This window comes from Gossypium raimondii, chromosome 6 (assembly GCF_025698545.1).
Source record: "Gossypium raimondii isolate GPD5lz chromosome 6, ASM2569854v1, whole genome shotgun sequence".
Lineage (NCBI taxonomy): Eukaryota > Viridiplantae > Streptophyta > Magnoliopsida > Malvales > Malvaceae > Gossypium > Gossypium raimondii.
The window spans coordinates 18,275,506-18,297,599 of NC_068570.1; the positions used below are offsets into that span (position 1 = coordinate 18,275,506).

The following is a 22,094-nucleotide window of genomic DNA, read 5'->3' on the forward strand; positions in this document are numbered from 1 at the left end:
CTGTTATATTTTAATTGTAAATAATATTTTTTAAAATTCAACCAAAATTCGGTGGGTGCAAAAGTATTATGTTAAAAGTATAAGAATTTAGGTTTATTCCCAGATAATTTCATTCTCTTCCTTCAATATATCTTAATCAACAATAAATTATATCAAAAAATAATTATTTCATAAATTATGGGTGAGGATTTCAAGCTTTACATTTAGAATTGAAAGAGCAAGATATAAAAAATGGAGAGGAAAAGTTTATGTATAAATCGTACTATCAAGGGAAGAAGTAGAATTAATTAATTAATTAATTATTAAATTTGAGAGTGTGTGTATTGGAGGGAATGGGTGAGCGGTTAATTTAAAAGTCTTTTCAATTACAGGTAAGCGGAGAAGAGTGCGCAGGTTAAGCGAATATGCTTTTAAACTAGTGGGCGTAGGTTAAGTCTGCAGATGGAATAATAGAATAAGAAAAAAATTTTAAAAATATAAAGAAACGGAGAACGGGAAAAAAGTCGCCGTTAATGATCGATGCCGAAAATGAAGCATTTATTAAGGAAACTCCATATCGGCGGCGGTTTCAATGAGCACCAACGGTTGACGGAGACGCAGCCCGTGATCAGCTCATGTCCGAGTCCGAACTCCACGGGACAAGAAACGGCGTCTTCCTTTTCTTCTTCTTCGGCGTCTTCTGTTGGTTCAGGTACATTGGGGAGAATCGGGGACGTTGAATCGGCCGGGGGAGATCGGACGGCTGGTGATGAGGTGGATTTTAATTTATTGGAAGAAGAGTTTCAGATGCAGTTGGCTTTGGCGATCAGTGCCTCGGATCCCGAGACGGCTCAGATCGACGCTGCTAAAAGATTTAGCCTCGCCGGTTCCGACGCCGGCGCTTTCGTGGAGTTACTCTCGCTTCGTTATTGGGTAATATATTCTTTCTTACTTTATATATTTAAAAAGTTTATTATATCTTTCAGTTTTAGGTTATCGAAATTGCATTTCTTGTTTGAATTAGTTATGATATCTAAACGTTTTATATAATTTATGATTTTTTTTTCTTATGACATTTGTTTTCTTTTATTCATAAATTCTGATTGCATTTCATGTTTCCTTCTTATACAAATTGCTACTATGTTTATTTATTTATTTGATTTCGTTTTCATTTTCATTTTCATTTGCATTTTAAACACGAGGAGTCTTCAACTGCGGATCACTTTTCCAGACTTCCTCTTTCCGGTAGTAATTTTGGATATCCTTAGCTTTCCACGTCATTTTCATTAGTCATGGATTGATTCTGATAAATAGAAAACTTGTTAAAGCTTTCTTTTTTATTGTTTCTTTTTACAGATGATTTTGATTTGCATGTCGAATCTCAATTAATCTTTCTACTTCTATTAATTGAAGTTTTGCTAAATGTAGCATGGTACATCCTTTCTGGTTTTTTATTGATTTTTCTCTGATAATTGCTCATCGTTCTACTACTTGAAGTTTTGCCGCTCACTAGCCTGCTAAGGGCTGTGTTTCTATTATATGAAAATTTCCTTTATCTTATAGGCATGGCGGTTTGGGTTTTTTAATCTCTGCTATATAATGCCAGAGTCCTTTTTAAATATAGCTAATTGGTAAGCCTTTTTCCTTATGGTTTATTGCTATAAAGTAACTTTACATGTAAGTTTCTTGTTTTATTAGCAGGGAGCATTAATTTTACCTTTCCTGTTAATACAATTATTTTTTTTTCGTTCAATTATTAAGGTAGAATATTTTTTAGTAAATGCGGTTATGGATATGAATACTTGTATGAATACTACTTGATGTTAGCTTTTATCATTGAGTTTTTTACTGAATTAATTAATTTTCCTCTGTTTGATTAGCTGTACCGGATGAAAGGATCCTGTTCATGTCTTCTGTGAGACAAGTGCCAGGACCCATTAGTTGATTCCTTTTTCTTTTTTAAATGGAAAACTAATTCATATGTTATGTGTTATTCACAGAACTATAATGTTGTAAACTATGATGAAAAAATTTTGGATGGATTTTATGACGTGTATGGCATTGCCTCAACGCTTGGTCTGGAAGGGAAGATGCCATCTTTGGTTGATCTTCAAGCAGTATCAGTGTTAGAAAATGTTGATTATGAAGTAATTTTGGTTAACCGGTTGCTTGATCCTGAATTGCAAGAGCTTGAGAAAAGAGTGTACAACATATATGTGCAGTCCCAAGCTTTAGGCCATGGCCTGGTTTTGAGTGATTTAATTCAGAAAATCACAGAAATAGTTGTTAACAGAATGGGTGGTCTGGTAGCTGATGCTGATGAGATGTTGAGAATGTGGACCTTGAGAAGTTATGAGTTACGGAGTTCTCTTAACGCTATCATTCTTCCACTGGGCAGACTTGATGTTGGACTTTCGCGCCACAGAGCACTGCTGTTTAAGGTTTTAAATCATCTTATTTCCATAAAGTTAAAACTAGCTTATGACAGAAGTGTGTTTTCCTTTTAGCTAGTTAGAATATCCAGCCACTTTTTACCTTACATTATATTAAGGATAAATATGTCAGGACCTTTCTTTAAGGAAAAACATTTCGTTCTTCTCCTTCTAGGTTCTAGCTGATAGAATTAATCTCCCATGCATGCTGGTCAAGGGGAGCTATTACACTGGTACAGATGATGGAGCTGTGAACTTGGTTAGAATCAACAATGGAAGGTAGATGTCAAGAACTTCTTTGATTTTGCTATCCATTGCATTTCTAGTATTTCGCACATTGGGGTTCTTTTTCTTGAACCATTTCCTCAACATGGTGTCATACTAGTTAAAATATTTTGTTTGCCCCTGTTCTTTAGCTGATATTTCCCCCTTTGTGCTAAATGCACTTAAGGTTTGATTTTATTTTCCTTTTCCAGTTCCATATTGTCTTCTTCTTTATGCAGTTTTTCCATCTAGTCAATGTGAAAACTTCAATTTTGTATTGGTACAAGTTTTGATGAGTTTAATTATCTGAAAAATGCAGTGAATATATCATAGATCTGATGGGTGCTCCTGGCACATTAATTCCTGCTGAAGTACCAAGCTGTCAGCTCTTAAAGTCTGCACTGGATGTTCTTTCTGATGCCTCTCAAGGTTCATGTTTGGTACTTGACAAAGAAATTGGAAATTTGGCAGTTTCAGCTGCTCTAGAAATGGGCATTCAAATTGGTGCCAAGAGGGCAGCAGAATTTGCCAGCAGTCAGACAAATGAAGATGAGAAGAACCTTGCCGGAAGAGCTGTTCCTGAGAGATCTGAACAGGAGTTTGGAAAGCTTCTTTCCTCAGCACCTAACTCTAGTGATAGCTTTTGTGACATTTATGAAAAACCTTCTTCAGTGCAAAAAAGAAAGGTTAAAAATGTTTCGAAGTATGTTATTAGTGCAGCAAAGGACCCAGAGTTTGCTCAGAAATTACATGCTGTTTTATTGGAGAGTGGTGCATCACCTCCTCCAGATTTGTTCATGGATATTAATTCACAGGATCCTGGTGAACAAAGTATACCTGAACAAGTAGTGAAAGGGACAATTGTAAATGCTGCTGCTAGCTGCAATTCAAATTTGTTGTCAAGCAAGGAGCACTATCTTGTATCCAATGGAATGGAGGCTTTGGAAAATACTAATTCCAATACGAGACAAAAGCAAATGGCTAAGCACCAAAGGGAGTTAGAAACTAATGTCATAAAAACTAATGTTCCATCTGCTGCTTCAGTTGAGGGATTTCTTCTTGGTAATTCAGCTAATGATTGGATGCAAGTTCGTGATTCTTCCTTCTCTGCTAATGAGTTTTGCCAAAGACAACCAGAAAATGTCTTGGCCATGGATGAGAAATTAGTTAATTGGACTTCTGGGGCTGGTTTAAATAAAGAATCTGCATTGGAATTTATCAAAACCACAGATAATGACTTGCATCTGGCTAGCAGTGGTCGAAGTGAGAAGATCTATCCTATGCTAAAAGAGGTTTCAGAATGGGAAATTCCATGGGAGAATCTTCAAATTGGTGAACGCATTGGCATTGGTAAGGTTTCACAACAGCCCAATTAAATCTTTCATTTTTGCCTAAAAAAAGAAGTCTTGTTCATTTTTATACTTCTGTGGTTCTGCTTTCCATTATTCTTCAGTCATGGGTAGCTTATTTCAACTGTTAATGTGATACAGCTAGTAACCCAATTAAACGAATTCTGGCTAGGATGTCCTGGTGTTATCGTTTTTATTGGCCGGACATACAGTATGAAAAGCTGAATCTAACCTGCAAAAGATCAATGAATCATTTGACAGTTCATCCTTCTCTATTGTCTCCACTTAACCTATCATTTTATTGTATCTCTGCCTAGAATGGCATTCAGTTCAGCACACTTTTAGAAGTCAATCCAGTCTCGAAGACTGGCACAATCCTCTTTAGATAGCTTACTTGGTTGAATTCTTTTTGATATTCGTGTTTAATTGGATCTACAGTCTTAGAATGTGGTACTGGCTTGATTATGAGTTGATTGTTCTCTACCAGTGCAAACTTTCTTAATAAGTGAACTCTCATCTTGCAGGATCATACGGTGAGGTCTACCGAGCAGATTGGAATGGCACTGTGAGTTACATTTACTAAATTTCATTTCATGTAACTTTTAGGAGTAGCATACTACTAGATGATATGGTTACCACAGTAATAGTGCTATTGCTACATGCCAAAGTTTCCCTAGGTTATTAATCTTTCACTGAGCAATGACATTGACATTGCTTATGCCAAATTTTGTAGTAGGAAAAAAGATGAGGCCACTGTGATTGAGTAGTTGTGGTAATGTATGGTGCTAACTTTTTAAAATCTCAAACATCTGCTGTAGCATGTCTACGAAGAGTACAGCATTAGTTTTTATTAAATAGTTCTTCTATTGATTGATAACAGTACATGGTTTGTTCCAACCCTCTCTTTAATGTCTTCTAATGGTATTTATGTCATTAAGTGTTTGTCTAATTATATTTGACTCTTCAGGAGGTTGCTGTGAAGAAATTTTTAGATCAAGACTTCTCGGGCGATGCATTGGTTCAATTTAAATGTGAAGTGAGCCCCCGGAAACTACCCATATATGTTTATTTCTTCTCATGTTTTTGAGCTCAACCTTCCTGTATATATAGATCATTAGATCATTTGTGTTTGATTACCCTGTGCAGGTTGAAATCATGTTAAGGCTGAGACATCCAAATGTTGTTCTTTTCATGGGAGCTGTTACTCGCTTTCCTCATTTCTCTATACTAACAGAGTTTCTCCCCAGGTTAATTCAATTCAAGTAGTACTCTCTTTAGTCTTCAGCTTTCGATAATTTATTAAATGAACCTTGCTTGCATGTTCTCTTTTATTTGTTATGGGGTATTTAGTGGGCATTTTAAACTTCATATTGGTTTCCCTCTGGTTTGAAAGGATGAATCCTGAAAATAAATTTTAATTCTTGAACTCTGTTCTGATCTGCATGTTGTGTATGTTTTGTCCTTTTTGAAAACTATTGTTGGTCTGGTTTCTGTCAAGAAATTGATTAATTTAAAACAACAAGGTTGGCCATCTTGTCTTACTTTCTTCTTGCTCCACCCTCATTGTTATGCAGAGGAAGTTTGTATAAGCTACTGCATCGATCCAATCCTCAACTTGATGAGAAAAGAAGAATGCGAATGGCTCTTGATGTAGTAGGAACCACAAGTGAATAAATTGTTATTATTGATTTGCTTAAGATCTTGCACTAACCTTTCTCCACTCTCCCTTTTCCTCTCTATCTTCTCCCAGCCCAATTAATTGTTTTTAATATAGTTAAGCTTTCTTATTGTTTGCAGGCAAAAGGAATGAATTATTTGCACACAAGCAATCCTACTATAGTGCATCGAGATTTGAAAACACCAAACCTTCTTGTTGACAAGAACTGGGTCGTAAAGGTGTTTATCGTAAAACAAGTTTCTGTCCGAACATCTTGTTTTTGCTCGTATTTGTTTTAAGCATCTATACAGATTGCATTAGTTTTTGCTTAAAGACGCCTTTCTGATTCTCTTCTTCCAAATTTGCTTCTCTATTCAGGTTTGTGATTTTGGGTTGTCACGCATGAAGCATCATACTTTCCTATCCTCAAAGTCCACTGCTGGAACGGTACTTTACTAAAAGATTACCCTCAAAGTTGACTTTGTTTTCTGTCTTACTTTCATGAAGTAAAAGTTTTCTGTTGAACTGCAGCCTGAATGGATGGCACCGGAAATTTTAAGGAATGAGCCGGCCAATGAGAAGTAAGTTGCTTTTACATTGAAATAGCATGTTTTACTACATTTCTATTCTGTTTCTCATACAAATAGACTGGCTTGGTTGCAGATGTGATGTGTACAGTTTCGGTGTGGTATTATGGGAATTGGTTACTTTACGCATTCCCTGGAAAGGTTTGAATCCAATGCAAGTTGTTGGAGCTGTGGGATTCCAAAATCGACGCTTAGAAATTCCTGAAGACATTGATCCGATGGTTGCACAGATTATTCGAGAATGTTGGCAAACGTGAGTTCTAGATGCTTATTTATGTTGCATTTTTCTATATGACGAGAACAATAATAAAATTATTTCTTGGGCAATCATACAAGCATCTGAAAAAGTTGTCTTTTGCATAAGTTTAGTCATTGTTCGTGATTATCATAATAGTTGCCAACAATGGCAATTCTGATGAGCTTGAATAACGGTCTTGTACATTGAAAAAATTGCTTTATTCCTTTTCATTTCTGTTTGCAGGGAGCCACATCTACGACCATCATTTGCACAGCTCATGTCCCGTCTGCGACGTCTTCAGCGTCTGTATGTTGAAAGACTAAACTCGACGAATCAAATTATAGGATGATAAGGTACAGTAATTGATGTAATAAATACTTGGTTAGCTGTTTCCCGGGTCAAAGACCCTGACAGCCCAGAAAGGTTTGTTTTAAATGTGCAAAAGAAATTAGAGATAGGAAAGGGGGGGGGGGGAGTGTTGGCTCATTCGAAGTGGGAGATCAGCAGTTTCCCCAATCCTGAAATAGAGTGGAATCCTCTTTCAAGTAAAAGCAGTTGAGGATATACCACTTGAAATTTGTGTTTAGTATAATGCAATAGATGGCATTTATCAAAGTGTAAGAAAGTTCCCCAAAAGAAAAGAAAAAACAAAGAAAGAGCAAGCAAAAAAGAGGAGAAAGAAGAGTCTTTTATTGTTTGACCTTTTGAGGTCTTTGTTTTGGGTGAAAATCCCAATCCATGGAATTGTTGTAAACATTGTGATTTCTATAGCTCATTGTGAAAAAAAAAAGAAGGAAAAGAAAAAAAAAAGGAATTATTTTCGAATAAGGAATCTATAGGTGGGTATTGTATGCAAATTTTCCATTCTATATTAACCCTCATTTGCTTCAGATATAATAAATGGTATTTATTTATTTTTCTTCAATTGGGACATGACAATTTGTTGAGTCTGGAAATTACATAAGAAAACTTTTTTTCACCCTGAAAATATTACCTCCACATGAAATTTCATTTTATAGGGTATGTTTGGATATCACATGATAATTAAATTATATTTCTCTAGATATGTTTGGTTAGCAAAATGTTATTATATTGTAATCTTTTATGTCATGTTTGATAGTACAAATAATAATTATACAGTTACATAATTTATAATTTTTAAAAATATTAATTACTATAAAAATAACTAGTATGATTGAAATAATTTGGAACTAACAAAAGTTAAAATCAAATCAAATGTATTTATGTTGGTCCGTAAAAGTTATTGATAATACAATTCTTAATAAAAGTAATAAGAAAATAAACATCATATGAAATTTTATCTAATTGTTTAGTGTATATTTATTGGGTTTTTCTTCTTTAATATTTAACATGGGTTCTTTATCATCATTTGTCGGTGCTTAATAGGGCTCATTATCAATATCCCTTTTTCATATACTATTCAAAGTATGGATCATTCCAATTTCAACTATGATTCAAGTGATAAAATATACAATATGCTGGTACAATCTAATCTTTTTTATGCTATATTAAGATGGTGTTAATATGGAAAAAGAAAATAGAATAGAAAATGTCTTCTCCAACGACATTTCAAAATCTTGAATGTCCCAAATTGAAGAATTCATGAACTATCTATGGTACTTGTGTTTGGTACCATTCTCTTAAATGGTATCATACCTCGATATGGAGCAAGAAAATCTTTTGTGCTTGCATAATTAGCATCGACCTTATAATATTTGGCCTTACAATTCAATTAGCATGCAACTTTAATTATAAAACTTATATAAATTTAATTTGGAGAAGACTTAGATTATATCCTTTTATAATATGTAAACTAATATATATATATATATATAAAATTTATAATATATAACCTTTATAGAAAAAGTTTTATAAATTATTCAATAACATTCATAACACATCTAATAAATAATATAATGTTTTGTCATAACTTTAGAAAATTATCTTTTATAAATAAGTTATGATTAAAAAAAACTACAACATTTTTTAATAAATAATTATATTATTTTTATATTGTATAGTATGGACACATAACTAAATTATGTTCATACTTCTTGACCATAAGTTTTATAAATAAATATATTATAATACTTTTATAATATGTAAATTATTTTTTATAATAAAACTTTTAGCCATAAGTTTAAATTTTTTTAAGATTTAAATAATATAATTTTTCTAAAATTAACTTTGAGTGTAATTACCTTGTAAGTATTTTAATTCTCACCTAAGAATTGAAAAGTATAATTGAGTGCTTTAATTACACCCAATTGGTGGGATCCATCAATTATAATGATTACTCAAACATGTCATTCTTGTGTAATTACAAATAATTACACCCAAATCTAATTATTAGGTGGTTTTTTAAACACTACCTTAATTTTTTGGGTTTTTTTTTACATTAATAATATAAAATAAATTAATATATACGAAAATAGGATAACAGGAATAATATTTACGAGAATAGTCAAAATACACAGTAAAATACGGGTGCCGCCTAACTAATCGGCGGCACGACTTTATTTCTAATAAAAAAATCATTTGTTTTGGGTACAGTCGGATCAATCAGCGGCACTCGTATTTTATATTTTAAATACGAGTTTTTTTAGTATACAGGAAAAAAATATTTTAGTGTCGCCAATGTGTCAAATGACACTCAAAAACTTAAAAAAAATCTTTTTTAACTAAAAAAACCCTCGTGTTTTAATCTTTTTTTCCAATATTAAAAACACGAACTCGTGACCAAATGGTCACTTTGGTCAGGTTGGTGCGCCTGACAGCTTGACTACACCAATTTTTTTTTTTAAATTAGCTGAAAAAAAAACTCATATTTTAATGTCACAAGTTCATGTTTTTACTACTGGAAAAATAAAACGCGAGGTTTTTTTTCAACTCCAGCTAAAACAACTTAAAATAATTTTTTTTTTTTTTTTATAAAATGGGTTGGTTCGGTCCCTCAACCCCCACACATCAGTTTCAAAATATTCAATCGCTCCTCCTCCCTAAACATGGGTAAGTTTTCTTTCTTTCCTTCACCTTTGTTTTTTTTTTTTTTAAATTCTATTGTTAATAATATAATATTATTAAAGTATGTTATATTTTCTATTAAGAAGTTATTATTTAATTTATTATCCCCAAAATTTAAATCAAAATGTTAATTTTTAGTATAATTAATTATATTAATAGGTTTTTGTAAAAATTAATTTGTATATATATTTTTTATATTACAAACATTTAGAATTTTGTTAAAAGTTTAAATTTTCACAGTTTTTGCAAATATCGATATGAGTTCTCTAATTACTGCAGAAGATCACACAATTAGGACGATCCATTTATCGGTAAGAGAATGTTCTAATGTTGTAAGTATGTTTTAGCATAGTTGCACATGATTTTTTTTTATTTAATTGCTCATTCTTAACTAATTTTGTATATGATTAGGGTCTGTACCGTGTGTTGAGGCCGCGTGACAATGGTCCCAACTACCGATCGGGCGTACGGATTATGCACTACTTAGATGTTGCGGGATTTGGATCAGCTGCACTAATCTGTGTATTTGAGTTGAGGGCTGACTTAATATTAGCATTAGTTGAGCGGTGACGCCCAGAGACACACACCTTTTATTTACCGTGTGGGGAATGTACCATCACATTGGAGGATGTGGCAATGCAATTAGGACTCCCTGTAGACGGTGACGCAGTAACTCATACAAGCGGCATAGCAGATCCTGCAGCTTTCTACTATCATTTGCTTGGACGCTCTCTGGGTTTTGTGGCTGAGGGTAAATTTTGAGACATTATCGGACTATGCTACTGAGATGGAGATGACCCAAGCTACTCAGGCTTATATACTATAGCTTATAGGGAGTACTTATGCCGGGTTCCAATAATAATAGAGTCCACTTGATGTACGTACCCTTACATAGTCCATTGCAAGGTACCTGTTCATACAGTTGGGGTTCGGCAGTACTAGCCATGCTATATCGTGAGCTTTGTCGGGCAAGAAAGCACAGAACTATCAATATAGGTGGCTGCCTAATACTGCTACAATCTTGGACGCTATACAAAATGTCATTTCTGGCATCAGTGGGTCACCAAATACATGTGTTCCCACTTGTGAATAGGTAAAAAAAAAATTAAAACTTGGGTTAAGATTTTTTTCATGAAATGATTTTAACGAGTTTGGTTTATATTTTTAGATGGTATAGTTGTTCGAACATTAGGAAGTCGGAAACACTCATTATATACCGACAGATGATCGAGAGATATGCCGGGGATAGGGTAATTTATTTTCAAAATTTTAAATTATATTAATGTCATGTAATTAGTTTAATTATTAAATTATGTTGCAGCTAGTATTATAATCATGTGTTTATTTGTGCAGTTCGTGTAGATGTCGTATATCGCGCCGGACATTGCTTTCGTCATTCCTCTTTTTGCTAAAGCAAATGCAATCGTGTGGTGTGTCAACGCACCAATTATAAATTTTCAAATGGTGGAGTGGTATACCGGGGATCGGGTGCTTCGTCAATTCGGGTGTAGTCAACATATTCTGGACATTCCTATACAATTTGGAAAAGATGTCCACGAAATTGACAAGAAGGGGAAACATGCAAAGAATATGGTGTTAGAGCATCAACCGTATATTGTGTTGTAGAACGCCTGGTTGGAGAGAATGCCTAATTTAGTCTCATGTTATCCTGATTTCACTCCCTTGAGGGACTACCAAGCGTATGACGATGCCACAACTCGAGTTTCCAATCGAAAGGGCGTGATCATTTTCACCATCTGGTCCTTCGTCGTCAATATTCTCTGAGACATCATCTAAATCGGGATCACTAAAATCTTCACCTTCATGATCAGAACAATCATTATTATCGGATTCATCTCCACCAAGCGCATTGATTTCAATAACGACTGGATGCATCTGTAATCCACCACCATATTGATTTGAACATCCAACATTAAGATCGATGTCAAAACCGTGCACAAACGACTTGGGAACCTCTGTATGTGAGTGTTCAACTCCATATTGTTGACTTAAATGTGTTACATTTTCAATGGGTTCTGCATCTTCTAACTCAGCAAATAACTAAATCGGTTCAGTGTTCAACCTTCTTGGAGGGCAATACAATGCGGCCATTGTCTCAACGTCATCATCGCCTAGAAGTTTCATCTCTGTAAATTTGATAGGATTTTATGAAACTGGAAATTTGTAGAACAGTTTTGTCATCCTCCTTCCACAACACTAGGAAATTTTTTCACTGACCTTCTCTTTCATATCACCAACGGACACATTCATATTGAATCTCTTCCTGATTTTTTGACGAGTTTCAAAAATACAACCAACAATTATTTCTAAAATAATACCATCGAAATGAAATGATGCAAAAAATTAATTCTCCATTTTATTTTTAAACTGCAAAAATATAATAAAAAACCTAATAAAATAACAATAATAATAATAAAACCATAGAAAACAAAATAATTGTCAAATAAAAAATTTTAAAATGCCAAGAATTTTTTTGAAGAAACTTAATTGATGGGAGAGGAATAAACTTCACTACAATAGAATAGGAGGAAGAGCTTCAATTTCTTTTTGAATCTAAAAGTGATGTATGGGGGTTGGGGACCAAACCAACCCCCTTTTATAATAATAATAAAAATATTATTTTAAGTTTTCTTAGTTGAAGTTGAAAAAAAACTCGTGTTTTAATTTTTTTGGTATTAAAACATGAACTTGTGATCGAATGGTCACTTCCGTGTCAGTCGTCAAGCTAGTGCAACCAAGCTATAAGGTGGCACTAGCCTGACGACTGACACGGAAGTGACCATTCGGCTACAAATTCGTGTTTTTAATATTGGAAAAAAATTAAAATACGAATTTTCTTTCAGCTAATTTTTTTTAAAACTGGTGCAGCCAAGCTGTCAGACGGCACCAGCCTGACGGAAGTGATCATTTGGTCATGAGTTTGTGTTTTTAATATCGAAAAAAAAATTAAAACATGAGTTTCTTTTCAGCTAAAGTTTTTGGGTGCTGTCTGACACATTAGCGACACCAAATAAAAAAAAATATTTTTACTTTTTTCCCATATATTGAAAAAAACTCGTATTTACCATACAAAATATGGGTGCCGCCGATTGATCCGGCTGCACCCAAAAAATGATTTTTTATTAGAAATAAAGTGGTGCTGCCTATTGGTCAGGCGGCACCCGTATTTTACTGTATATTTTTTCTATTCTCGTAAATATTATTCATGTTATTTTATTTTCGTATATATTGATTTATTTTATATTATTCATGTAAAAAATCCTAATTTTTTATATTAAAAATTTGAAAATTAAATCATCTTACTTTATTTATTTGAAAATATTAGTTCTAAGTGTTGTCATTTTTAATATTTTTCATCATAATTTATTATTAATACATTCATACAAAAGTTATCAATTATTGGATTAATTCTTTTTTTAAATATTATTTTTAAAACTTATGCATTAAGTTTAAAATTTGGTTTTTAAGGGATAAATATCAAAACTATACATGAATTATGGTTTAATGTGCAGTTGTATATATGAGTTTTGATTTTGAGCAATTTTATACATGAAATTTTGATTTAATCTAATTCTTATAAATTGCTAACACAATTATTGATATAACATTATTTTATGTTTAAATAATTAAATTTATTCAATATAAAAATAAATTAAAGTATTTATTTTTTAAATGTGTATGATCAAATTAAAATTAAAATTTCAAGTATACATTTGTATACACACTTTCATTACTTACGTATGTTTTTGCTTTGCTTTTTCTTTTGCTAATGCATATAAAACAGATTAGATTATTATTATCATTTGAATTAGAAACTTAAGTTTTTGCTTTGAATAAAAAAGGGAGGTTTGGGAATTTATGTAATTTAGTTCTCAATAAATAATTCTTTCAGCATCTTTCTCCTAAAACCCCCACAGCTTCAATGATTAAAAAACTACTCTCACGGCTTCCCAAAACACCAAAAAGTAGAAAGGAAACGAGAACCACTCTCCCAGCCATGTGTTTACATTGAAAAGCAACTCTGATGGAGTCTGTATGTCATTGGTGAATCAAATAGATGTTATGTGTTTGGTTTTTTTTTTCACTCAATTCAACTGATTTTTTTTTAACTAATCTTGCAAATAGATGTGCAAGCAAAGGAGGACTAAAGTCTTGTACAAGGAAAAAACTGATCGGATCAAGATAAAGACTCAAGTGGCATGAAAATCCAAAACCGAGAGAATAAGCCTCTCTTGAATCAAGCTGTCATTTCGGATAAAAAGAAGCAGTGAGAGACTTTCCGTTATGTTGGCGGAAATGCCATAATGATGCATAAAGTCCTAATCCAAGCCCTTGTTGTTGTGGCAATAGACACGCTTCTACTAATATTAAAACAACATACGCAAAACGCTCAAAACAAATCAAGTAATCTCAGAACCTCTAAAAATATCACTATTGTTGGACACAAAATCAATCATGATAACAATTCCGTCAAAGTAAGATAACTTACCACAAATGTGCTATGATATCAACATAATAAAACTTCATTTGTTCGATTGATTATTTTGGATATTGATGACCTTTAAGCGGTAAATAGTTTTGGTATGATTCATTCACATTGGAGTTTAGATTGTTGATCGTGAAAATAAAATATGGTTATCGATTAAAAAATTATTGTATCTTAATTTATTCGGATTTGATTGCAAATACAAGGTATTGCCATATATTGGACATAAATATGATTAACATTTTTTAAAAAAATTTTCGTATATTTATAAGATTTTCGTTAATGTTGGAGAAGAGTTCGAAGTTATTTTTGGACTCGTGAAGATTTTAGGGTTTGCAAGATAGAGGAAATACTATGCAGATTACTTACGCTAGGGGGCATTTTCCACTGCTTAAGTCAAGAAGGAGAAGGTGATGAGAGCAAAGTTTAGTAGAGTCAGTAGTTGTCGTAGTGAAATACCTAGGTAGATAAATATAATTGGGTCTTATGCTTGAGTTCTTAGCTATTTTTGAAGTCATTGCCCTTTAGAGTATGTGGAGAATAGAACTAAACCTATAGCCTCTTTGTTGGCTCTCTCATCTTATTGTCATCAAGTATTAGTTATTGAATTTTGATACCGAGTCAACTATGTGTTTATAGAGTTTAGAATCTTTTAAATTATTAATTGACTTGGGCCTGAAGTCTAAATTCTCAACTGACATAGGAAAGATATCATCATAGGTATCTTTTTGTGAAACAATACTAGTTATGTATTTTTAGTTATGTATTTTAATAAAGAATGAGCCTATCATCTTTATTGTTTGGGAAAATTGCATTGTCAATTATTATCTGAGGATGTTGTTTGAAATGATGATGATTCACACCACCTAGAATTTCATCGAGCAAGATGCTCGGAATTGAAACCTTTTTACGTCTCAACACGCACACATTGCCTATCATTATATATTTATATTGCGGAATCAATGTTGTTTTCCACCAAATCTCGTCGAGCACACATGCAAGCATGGCTATCGCCACACCGAGAACCATGGGATGATGCCTTGCTGTCGAGCACAAGAGCCATCACCTTATCACTTCAGATGATAACTGTGGCAGCTCTAATAGTTTTTAAGGGGCATTGGGTTGATAGCATGTCTTTAGTAAGATCTTTCCTCCCTTTCACGGTGCTGCTTTGCTTAGGGTTAGTCCCACTTTGCTGGCCATTCTTGGTTGGACTTTTTTAAGAAAAAAAATCTGTTAACTGATGCGAAATTTAAAAAACCAGAACTTGATATAGGAAAATTTGGGTTTTGGGTTTTCAATAAAAATACCTGGCCAACTAATGAAGCTTTTTAACCGTGTTTGTGATTTGAACTAAGACATAACATTAATAATAGGAGGGCCAAATTATGCTAAACCAAACTATAGGGATTAAATCCTCAAGTCGAATATAGTACAAGGTTTAAAACCATAATTTGACCCAAACATGGTATTTCAACAAAATTGAAGAGTTGGGTCAATATATGCAAATACTTTTGAAAGGAGAAGATATTCAACAAAAACAAATCAACGAATGGAGTAACCATTTTCTTTATACAAGAAAAAAGAGAATTATCCTTCACAAGCTACTTACAAAATGCACTCAACTTGAAAATCTTTCTACTGGACAACATAGTTGCTAAATACACACCTATATATACACACATACATACATATATATATATATTAGATGCCACACCAATAGCTATAATCGAAAGCCCTTGCCGCTGGTGCTTCCATATATCGCATTTCGGTGTAAAATATTCCGTGTTACAACTCTTCAAGTTCAGTGTAATAAACAAAACTGGGAAACAAGGTAGTAATGTCCCTGAACAACCAGAAAACAATATCAAACAACGATGACTGAATGAGGTAATGGCAAAAGAAACCAGTAAAGAAAAGGGAACAGGAGATAGTTCACCAACTTTAAATGAGGAAGAGTCATGGTCTTTAAGAGGCTAGGATGTTGAAGGACGAATGTTTTCCATTCTTCTTTGCCAATTCTTCCATCTTTGTCAGCATCGGCATCGGCAAATGTCTGGAGAAAAGGCGATAACATCAAATGTTCTAGACAACTACACCAGTAACTAGCAAACAAATAAACTTGGGAAAAGCTCACTTGATCAATGATAGACTCGATAATGTCATCTGACAGTACCATCTCGGATTCCATCAAAATGGCAACCACCATTTGCTTAACCTGCATTCAATCAGAAGCTAAGTGTATAAAACATTTACAGAATACTAAATTAAAAAAATTGGAGTTGACGCACTTCTTCCCGCTCGATAAAGCCGGTTTGTCTCAGATCATACAACCTAAATGCAACTGCAAGAAATTAGCAGTATCAAGAACCCACATAAGACATGGTTATAATATAAACTATGCTCTTTTTGGTCCAAAAGCAAATGGTCTTTTTCTCTTCAACCCTTACAATCAATTTTATCTTCTATAGGGGCAGATGGATGAAATATGTCAAGAGTATGGATGAATTCCTCGAATTCAATCACACCATTTTTCTTTTCATCAAAAAGATAAAAAACCTACACATAGAAAAAAGGTTATTAGATATAGAAATTATAACAAAAATTCATGGAACTGCTAAATTGAACCCTATTACTTAATCTCCTTGATTCATGCAGTCACTATTAAGAAGTGCCATATAATAGGTCTACACTGCAGCCTCCATAACTGCTAAACTAATTACTAACTTATTATGTTAAATACATAAGAATAATTCATACGATGTGCTCAACTACCATTGATGATCAATCAAGGGAGCATATGTTGCAAATGGTTTACTTTACCCTGTCAAGAAAAAGATTCTCGCCGTATGGAGTTTGGAACAATGCTAGTTGAAGCTCTTCCTGCAACACACACACACAAAAAAAAAGAGTTAAGATAATCAGTAAGACTACTTTGATCAACAGAAAGGTAAACACCTACACATTTAATGAATTTATAAACAAATTCCGAGACTTCAATTTGAAGCAAAAGCATTCATATAAAATAGCACGTGGAAAAAGAAAATTCAGGGCAAAAATACCAATTTGGCTCCAAATCTCAATTTACCTTGTGAATCAGCCCATCATCAATGAGTGAGCTACTCAACTTCTTGAACAGTTGGTACAATGCCTCCACTTCATTCACAGTAACTGCATTCATAATGCATAGTCGATAATAAAACCATTCAACCTTGGCCCCAAAGTCATAAAATTGCAAGGAAAAAAAAACATATATATGTATGCATACACGCACATAAACGAGAGGTTTAAGTTCATAACCAGAAAGAATGAACCTTACCCCACACACGCACGCACACGCATATAAAGGAGAGGTATAAATTCAATACCAGTAAGAAAAACCCCTCTGCCTGCCTCCCAGAGTAACAAAGTTCAAAGGAAAACAGACACACACACGCACACATAAACAAGAAGCATAAGCTCATAACCAGAAAGAAAAACCATTCAAGCTAGCCTCCAAAGTGACAAAACTGTAAATCGGAAGGATATGTATATACACCCACAGACATATATGAACCGGAGGCATGAGTTCATAACCAGTAAGAAAAACATTCAACCCTGCCCCCAAAGTAACAAAATTGCAAGGAAAATAACACATACATAAACAAGAAGTATAAGCTCATAACCAGTAAGAAAACAATTCAACATTGCCCCAAAGTGACAAAATTGCAAGAACACACACAGAGATACAAGTATATATAAAGGAGAGGCATAAGTACATCGGGATTCATTGGCAAGACGGGTAAAATCTGAGGGCCCATAACGGCATTTCTCGCGACGAGGCTGACAGTGGAAACAATTAGCCACCACGAAGATAAAGAAATCGACTACTGCAACTAATGGGATGAACGCCGCACAGATTCTCTCTCCCAACGTCAGGGAGCTCGATCCCTGTTCAACATCATCCAATGCTAATAAATACGCATCTATAACTATAAATCTTCAGACCCCACTAAACATTAAAAACGAAAAAGAACAAGATAAAGAACACTTTCAAAGTCGGAACAAAGCAAAAAAAAGAGGCAACTTTTAGATGCTATTTTCATGAATTACACAAAGAAGAAAAGATGGATATTTAAGAATATACAAAGCGCGTATTTCTGTTGGTTGAATCCATGGCTTCCAACAACACCACATTAGAAACAGTGGGCCGTTTTTGCTTTACCCTTTTCCTATATTATATATTTAAAAGCTAAACTTTTCTGTTTATGAATCAAATGTAGTGCTGTTTTAGCTTTAATCTGTCTGGTTGGCTTTGGAGGCTTTCGCTTTGATTCTAAATTAGGAAGTTTCAATAAAAAATACGGAACTTTTAAAGTTTTTTTTTAAAAAAATTAAAATTTAAGATGCAATGATTTTCCAACCTTGTCAATATAGGAAATTGACTCTCAGCGACACTTCCCAGGTATCCGTCCCCATCGTTTAAAAAGAAATTAAATCAACTAAAAAATAATATCTTCAACCTTTTAATTTTTATCTAAATTTAATAAATAAATATAATTTAATAGAATCGGGTTTTTTACATCAATAATATAAAATAAATAAATAAATATCAGAATAAGATAAGGGGATTAATATTCATGAAACTAGGCAAAGACAACATTAAATAACTGGTGCCGCTTGACCAATCGGCGGCACTGCTTTTCTCTTAAAAAATATTAATTTTTTGCGTGCAATCTAACAAATCGGTAGCACCCGTATTTAAAACCTAAAATACGATTTTTTTAATAGTATACGCATAAAAATGAAAAAAATTATTTTTTATTGGTGTCGTCGATGTGTCAAGCGACACCTTATTATTTTTAATAAAATATTTTTTTAAATAGAAAACAAAAAATTGATATAATAAAATTTATCGGGTATTGGAACTCAAACCGTGACCGACGGGTCACATTCGCGGCAGGTCATCAGGCCGGTGCTGCCGGGTTTGCCGTGGATGTGACCCGTCGATCATGAGTCCTGGTTCCAGTACCCAAAAATTAAAATACTAGTAGTTTTTTTTCTTTTCAGCTTTAAAAAAGTGTTTATTATTATATTAGTATTTTTAATTATATAAAGGGGTTGGTTTGGTCCTTCAACCATATGAGAAAAAAAAGTTTTGAAGCTCCTACCCTCCCCCATCCGAAAATTGCAGTTAAGTTTCTTCACTGATATTTTAGAAGGTTAATACTAATTGTTTTGGCATTTTTTTATATTACAATTTATTTGTTTGCTATGGTTTAAAGAATAGTCAGATGTTTTTTTTTTTTGAAGTTAGTTATTTTATTATAATTATTTATGTTTACTTTTTATTGTTATTTTATTAAGTTATTTTATTCTTTTTTTCAGTTTCAAGAAAATGGAGAATAATTTTTTTGCAACAATTCATTTCGATAGTGTTATTATAAAAATAACCGTTGGTTATATTTTTGAAACTCGTCAAAAAATCGGAATAAGATTCGATAAGGATGTGTTTGTCGGTGATATAAAAGAGAAGGTCAGTGAAAAAATTTCTAAACGATGATGACGTCGAGACAATGGTTGCATTGTATTGCTCGTCAGGGAGGCTGAACACTGAGATTTAGATATTTGCTGAGTTAGCAAATGCGGAGCCCATTGAAAATCTAAAACAGTTAAGTCAATAATATGGAGTTGAAAACCCACGTACAGAGGTTCTCAGGTCATTTGTGCACGATTTTGACATCGATCTTAATGTTGGATGTTCAAATCAGTACGATGGTGGATTACAGATACATCCAATCGTTATTGAAACTAATGCGCTTAGTGAAGATGGATCCGATAATAGAAATGATCATGGCCCTTCAGTCGGAAACCCAAGTTGTGGCATTGCCATATGTAATGATCCCAGGGCCTATATGTCAATCTTTGGTCTCGATGCGGCACATGCTTCCAAGTTCCCCGAGTACCTGGACATCATACCTGCTTACCTGATGTTAGAAGATCCTAAACTGGAAGAGTTATTCGTGGGTCAAAGATTCGCGAGCAAAGATGAGTGTGTGGATGCCATCAAGCGCTATAGTTTGAAGATGTTTGTCGACTACAGAGTGGCTGACTCTAAACCGACGATCTATGTTGGTGAGTGTTAGAAGTTTATAGAAGGGTGCAAATGGCGGGTACGAGCTGCATTTATCTAGAAGCCTCAACAATGAGAGATACAAAAATATGTTGGGTCTCATACATGCACTTCTACTCGTATGACACAGGACCACCGCAAACTTGATTCAAAAACCATATGCAACTGTATATTGGCAATGGTTAAAGATGACCTCACCATTGCTGTATCGGTGCTGATTGTCGCAATGCAAGAATGGTTCCACTACCGAGTTTCATATTGGAAGGCATGGTTGGCTAAACAGATGGCCATGGATCAATTGTACTGAAATTGGGATGCGTCGTACAACAAACTCCAATGGTGGATTACTACAATGCGAGAGTACGTTTCAAGGACTGTCATTGAGTTACAGACGTTGCCTTATCATGACCAGGGCAACCAACTACATCCGGGGAAAAGAACTTTTCACCGTATGTTTTGGACATTCATTTCATGCATTCGGGCTTTTCCCCACCGGAAGTCGCTTATGCAAGTAGATGGAACCTGGTTGCATAGGAAATATACGCAGATCCTCCTTATTGCGGTTGTACAAGATGGGAACCAAAACATTCTACCGATAGCCTTTGCCATTGTCGAAGAAAAAAACTCGGAGTCCTGGGAATTTTTCGTGGAGAACTTGCGGAGATATGTTGTCACTCAAGACAACATTTGCATCATTTTCGATAGATCAAAGGGGCTAGTTGCTGCAATTAGGTGTTCAAGTGTTCCGTGGAGATTCATCTACTATATCAGGCACATTGCGGTGAACTTCCACAAGGAATTCAAAAATACAGATTAGCGAAGACAAGTTGTAAAGATGGGTAATTATCTGTTTTATTTTTTCCATATGTTTAGAGTTTTCCAAATGACACGTAACATGTTGTAACAGTTCAGGGTATGATGTAGAGCCACATCGGTTCAGACGTGGGCTGAACTCGAAGCTGATATGTATGGTCAAATGACTACTACATTATAGAAGTGGTTCGAGAGTATGGAGCCCTGGTAATAGGCTCAAATTTTCAATAACGGTTCAAGATATGATCATATGGCCACAAATCTGGTAGAGGTCGTTAACACAGTATTGAAACGTACACAACATCTTCCAATTGCATCTGTATTCTTAACTACTTTCTACCAGATGGCTACACTAATTTCGAGAATGGGTATCAGACAAGTAAATCAAATGAATGTGGGGTTCGTGCACGTCAAGTGTAATAACCCTTGACCCCATACCGTCGCCGGAACAAGGTTACAAGGCATTACAGAACATATCAAATAATTTACGATTAAAAATTTACCAATAAATAACATACATATTATAATTTAATGATTTAGTCCCTTTCAAGGATCTTCGAGGCCCAGAATACGTATTAGAAGTGAATCGGGACTTGTTCGAGTGCTCCGAAATTTTTATTTTTATTTTAAAAAAACTCAATATAACCCCTTTATAATTATCTAACCTTCCTTGCAATTTCAAACCATAACCAATTTGCAACCAATATAACAACCTATACATCTCCACAATCAAATATGCCTAATTATGCTTACAACATTAATTTAACAATTTATCTACTTGATCATTCATAAATAATTTTAATTGAACTAATAATTTCATTTATTTCCATTTTAGTTTCATGCCACATTTACCAAATATGCCATATTATTTCATTTCATACTTATAATCCATGTTAGACATCATTTTACAACCAAAGTTACAAGACTTAAGTACATAATTTATATAATACCTAAGTACATGCCACTTTTACCCAAAGAAAGGTTACATCACCAAATTGTTTCTGAAGTAGGGATTGATCTGGATGCTGAATCGGGACCTTTGATTTCTACTAACCTGCACACGAAAACAACCGTGCGCTGAGTATTTGTAACACCCCAAATTTTGGGCCTA

General features: G+C 33.9%; 2 protein-coding genes across 4 annotated transcripts; one reads left to right on the forward strand and one right to left on the reverse strand.

The window, feature by feature from the left end:
• The first annotated feature begins 428 nt into the window (after window positions 1-428).
• On the forward strand, window positions 429-7,431 carry LOC105773787 (serine/threonine-protein kinase EDR1). 3 transcript variants are annotated; one of them, XM_012595912.2, is made up of 13 exons: window positions 433-912; window positions 1,980-2,420; window positions 2,587-2,690; window positions 2,995-4,025; window positions 4,549-4,589; window positions 4,992-5,060; window positions 5,171-5,271; window positions 5,599-5,677; window positions 5,822-5,920; window positions 6,060-6,128; window positions 6,213-6,262; window positions 6,345-6,521; window positions 6,750-7,431. In XM_012595912.2, exons 1-13 carry the CDS (start codon window positions 520-522, stop codon window positions 6,853-6,855), a joined length of 2,760 nt encoding a protein of 919 aa, XP_012451366.1. In that variant the 5' UTR covers window positions 433-519; the 3' UTR covers window positions 6,856-7,431. The 3 variants fall into 3 exon arrangements, 2 of the variants coding, with proteins under 2 accessions (XP_012451366.1, XP_052488580.1); XM_052632620.1 differs by lacking the exon at window positions 433-912 and adding an exon at window positions 998-1,224; XR_001127158.2 differs by lacking the exons at window positions 6,345-6,521; window positions 6,750-7,431 and having other exon boundaries at window positions 429-912; window positions 5,599-5,690.
• Window positions 7,432-15,611: 8,180 nt separating this feature from the next.
• Window positions 15,612-18,368, reverse strand: LOC105774402 (calcineurin B-like protein 10). Its single transcript, XM_012596891.2, has 9 exons — window positions 18,185-18,368; window positions 17,817-17,988; window positions 17,147-17,229; window positions 16,882-16,941; window positions 16,509-16,617; window positions 16,350-16,402; window positions 16,196-16,276; window positions 16,002-16,114; window positions 15,612-15,904 (listed from the first exon to the last, which is right to left on the reverse strand). Exons 1-9 carry the CDS (start codon window positions 18,212-18,214, stop codon window positions 15,847-15,849), a joined length of 759 nt encoding a protein of 252 aa, XP_012452345.1. The 5' UTR covers window positions 18,215-18,368; the 3' UTR covers window positions 15,612-15,846.
• Window positions 18,369-22,094: the final 3,726 nt, after the last annotated feature.

Excerpts from the sequence above, each read along its gene's own strand:
- LOC105773787 (XM_012595912.2), top strand. The coding sequence starts at position 520 with ATGCCGAAAATGAAGCATTTATTAAGGAAACTCCATATCGGCGGCGGT. Across the intron at positions 913-1,979 it reads TACTCTCGCTTCGTTATTGG|AACTATAATGTTGTAAACTA; the intron begins GTAATATATTCT and ends TGTTATTCACAG. Across the intron at positions 4,590-4,991 it reads GAGCAGATTGGAATGGCACT|GAGGTTGCTGTGAAGAAATT; the intron begins GTGAGTTACATT and ends TTGACTCTTCAG.
- LOC105774402 (XM_012596891.2), bottom strand. The coding sequence starts at position 18,214 with ATGGATTCAACCAACAGAAATACGCGCTTT. Across the intron at positions 16,403-16,508 it reads TATAGAAGATAAAATTGATT|TTGCATTTAGGTTGTATGAT; the intron begins GTAAGGGTTGAA and ends AATTTCTTGCAG. Across the intron at positions 16,277-16,349 it reads GCTTTATCGAGCGGGAAGAA|GTTAAGCAAATGGTGGTTGC; the intron begins GTGCGTCAACTC and ends GATTGAATGCAG.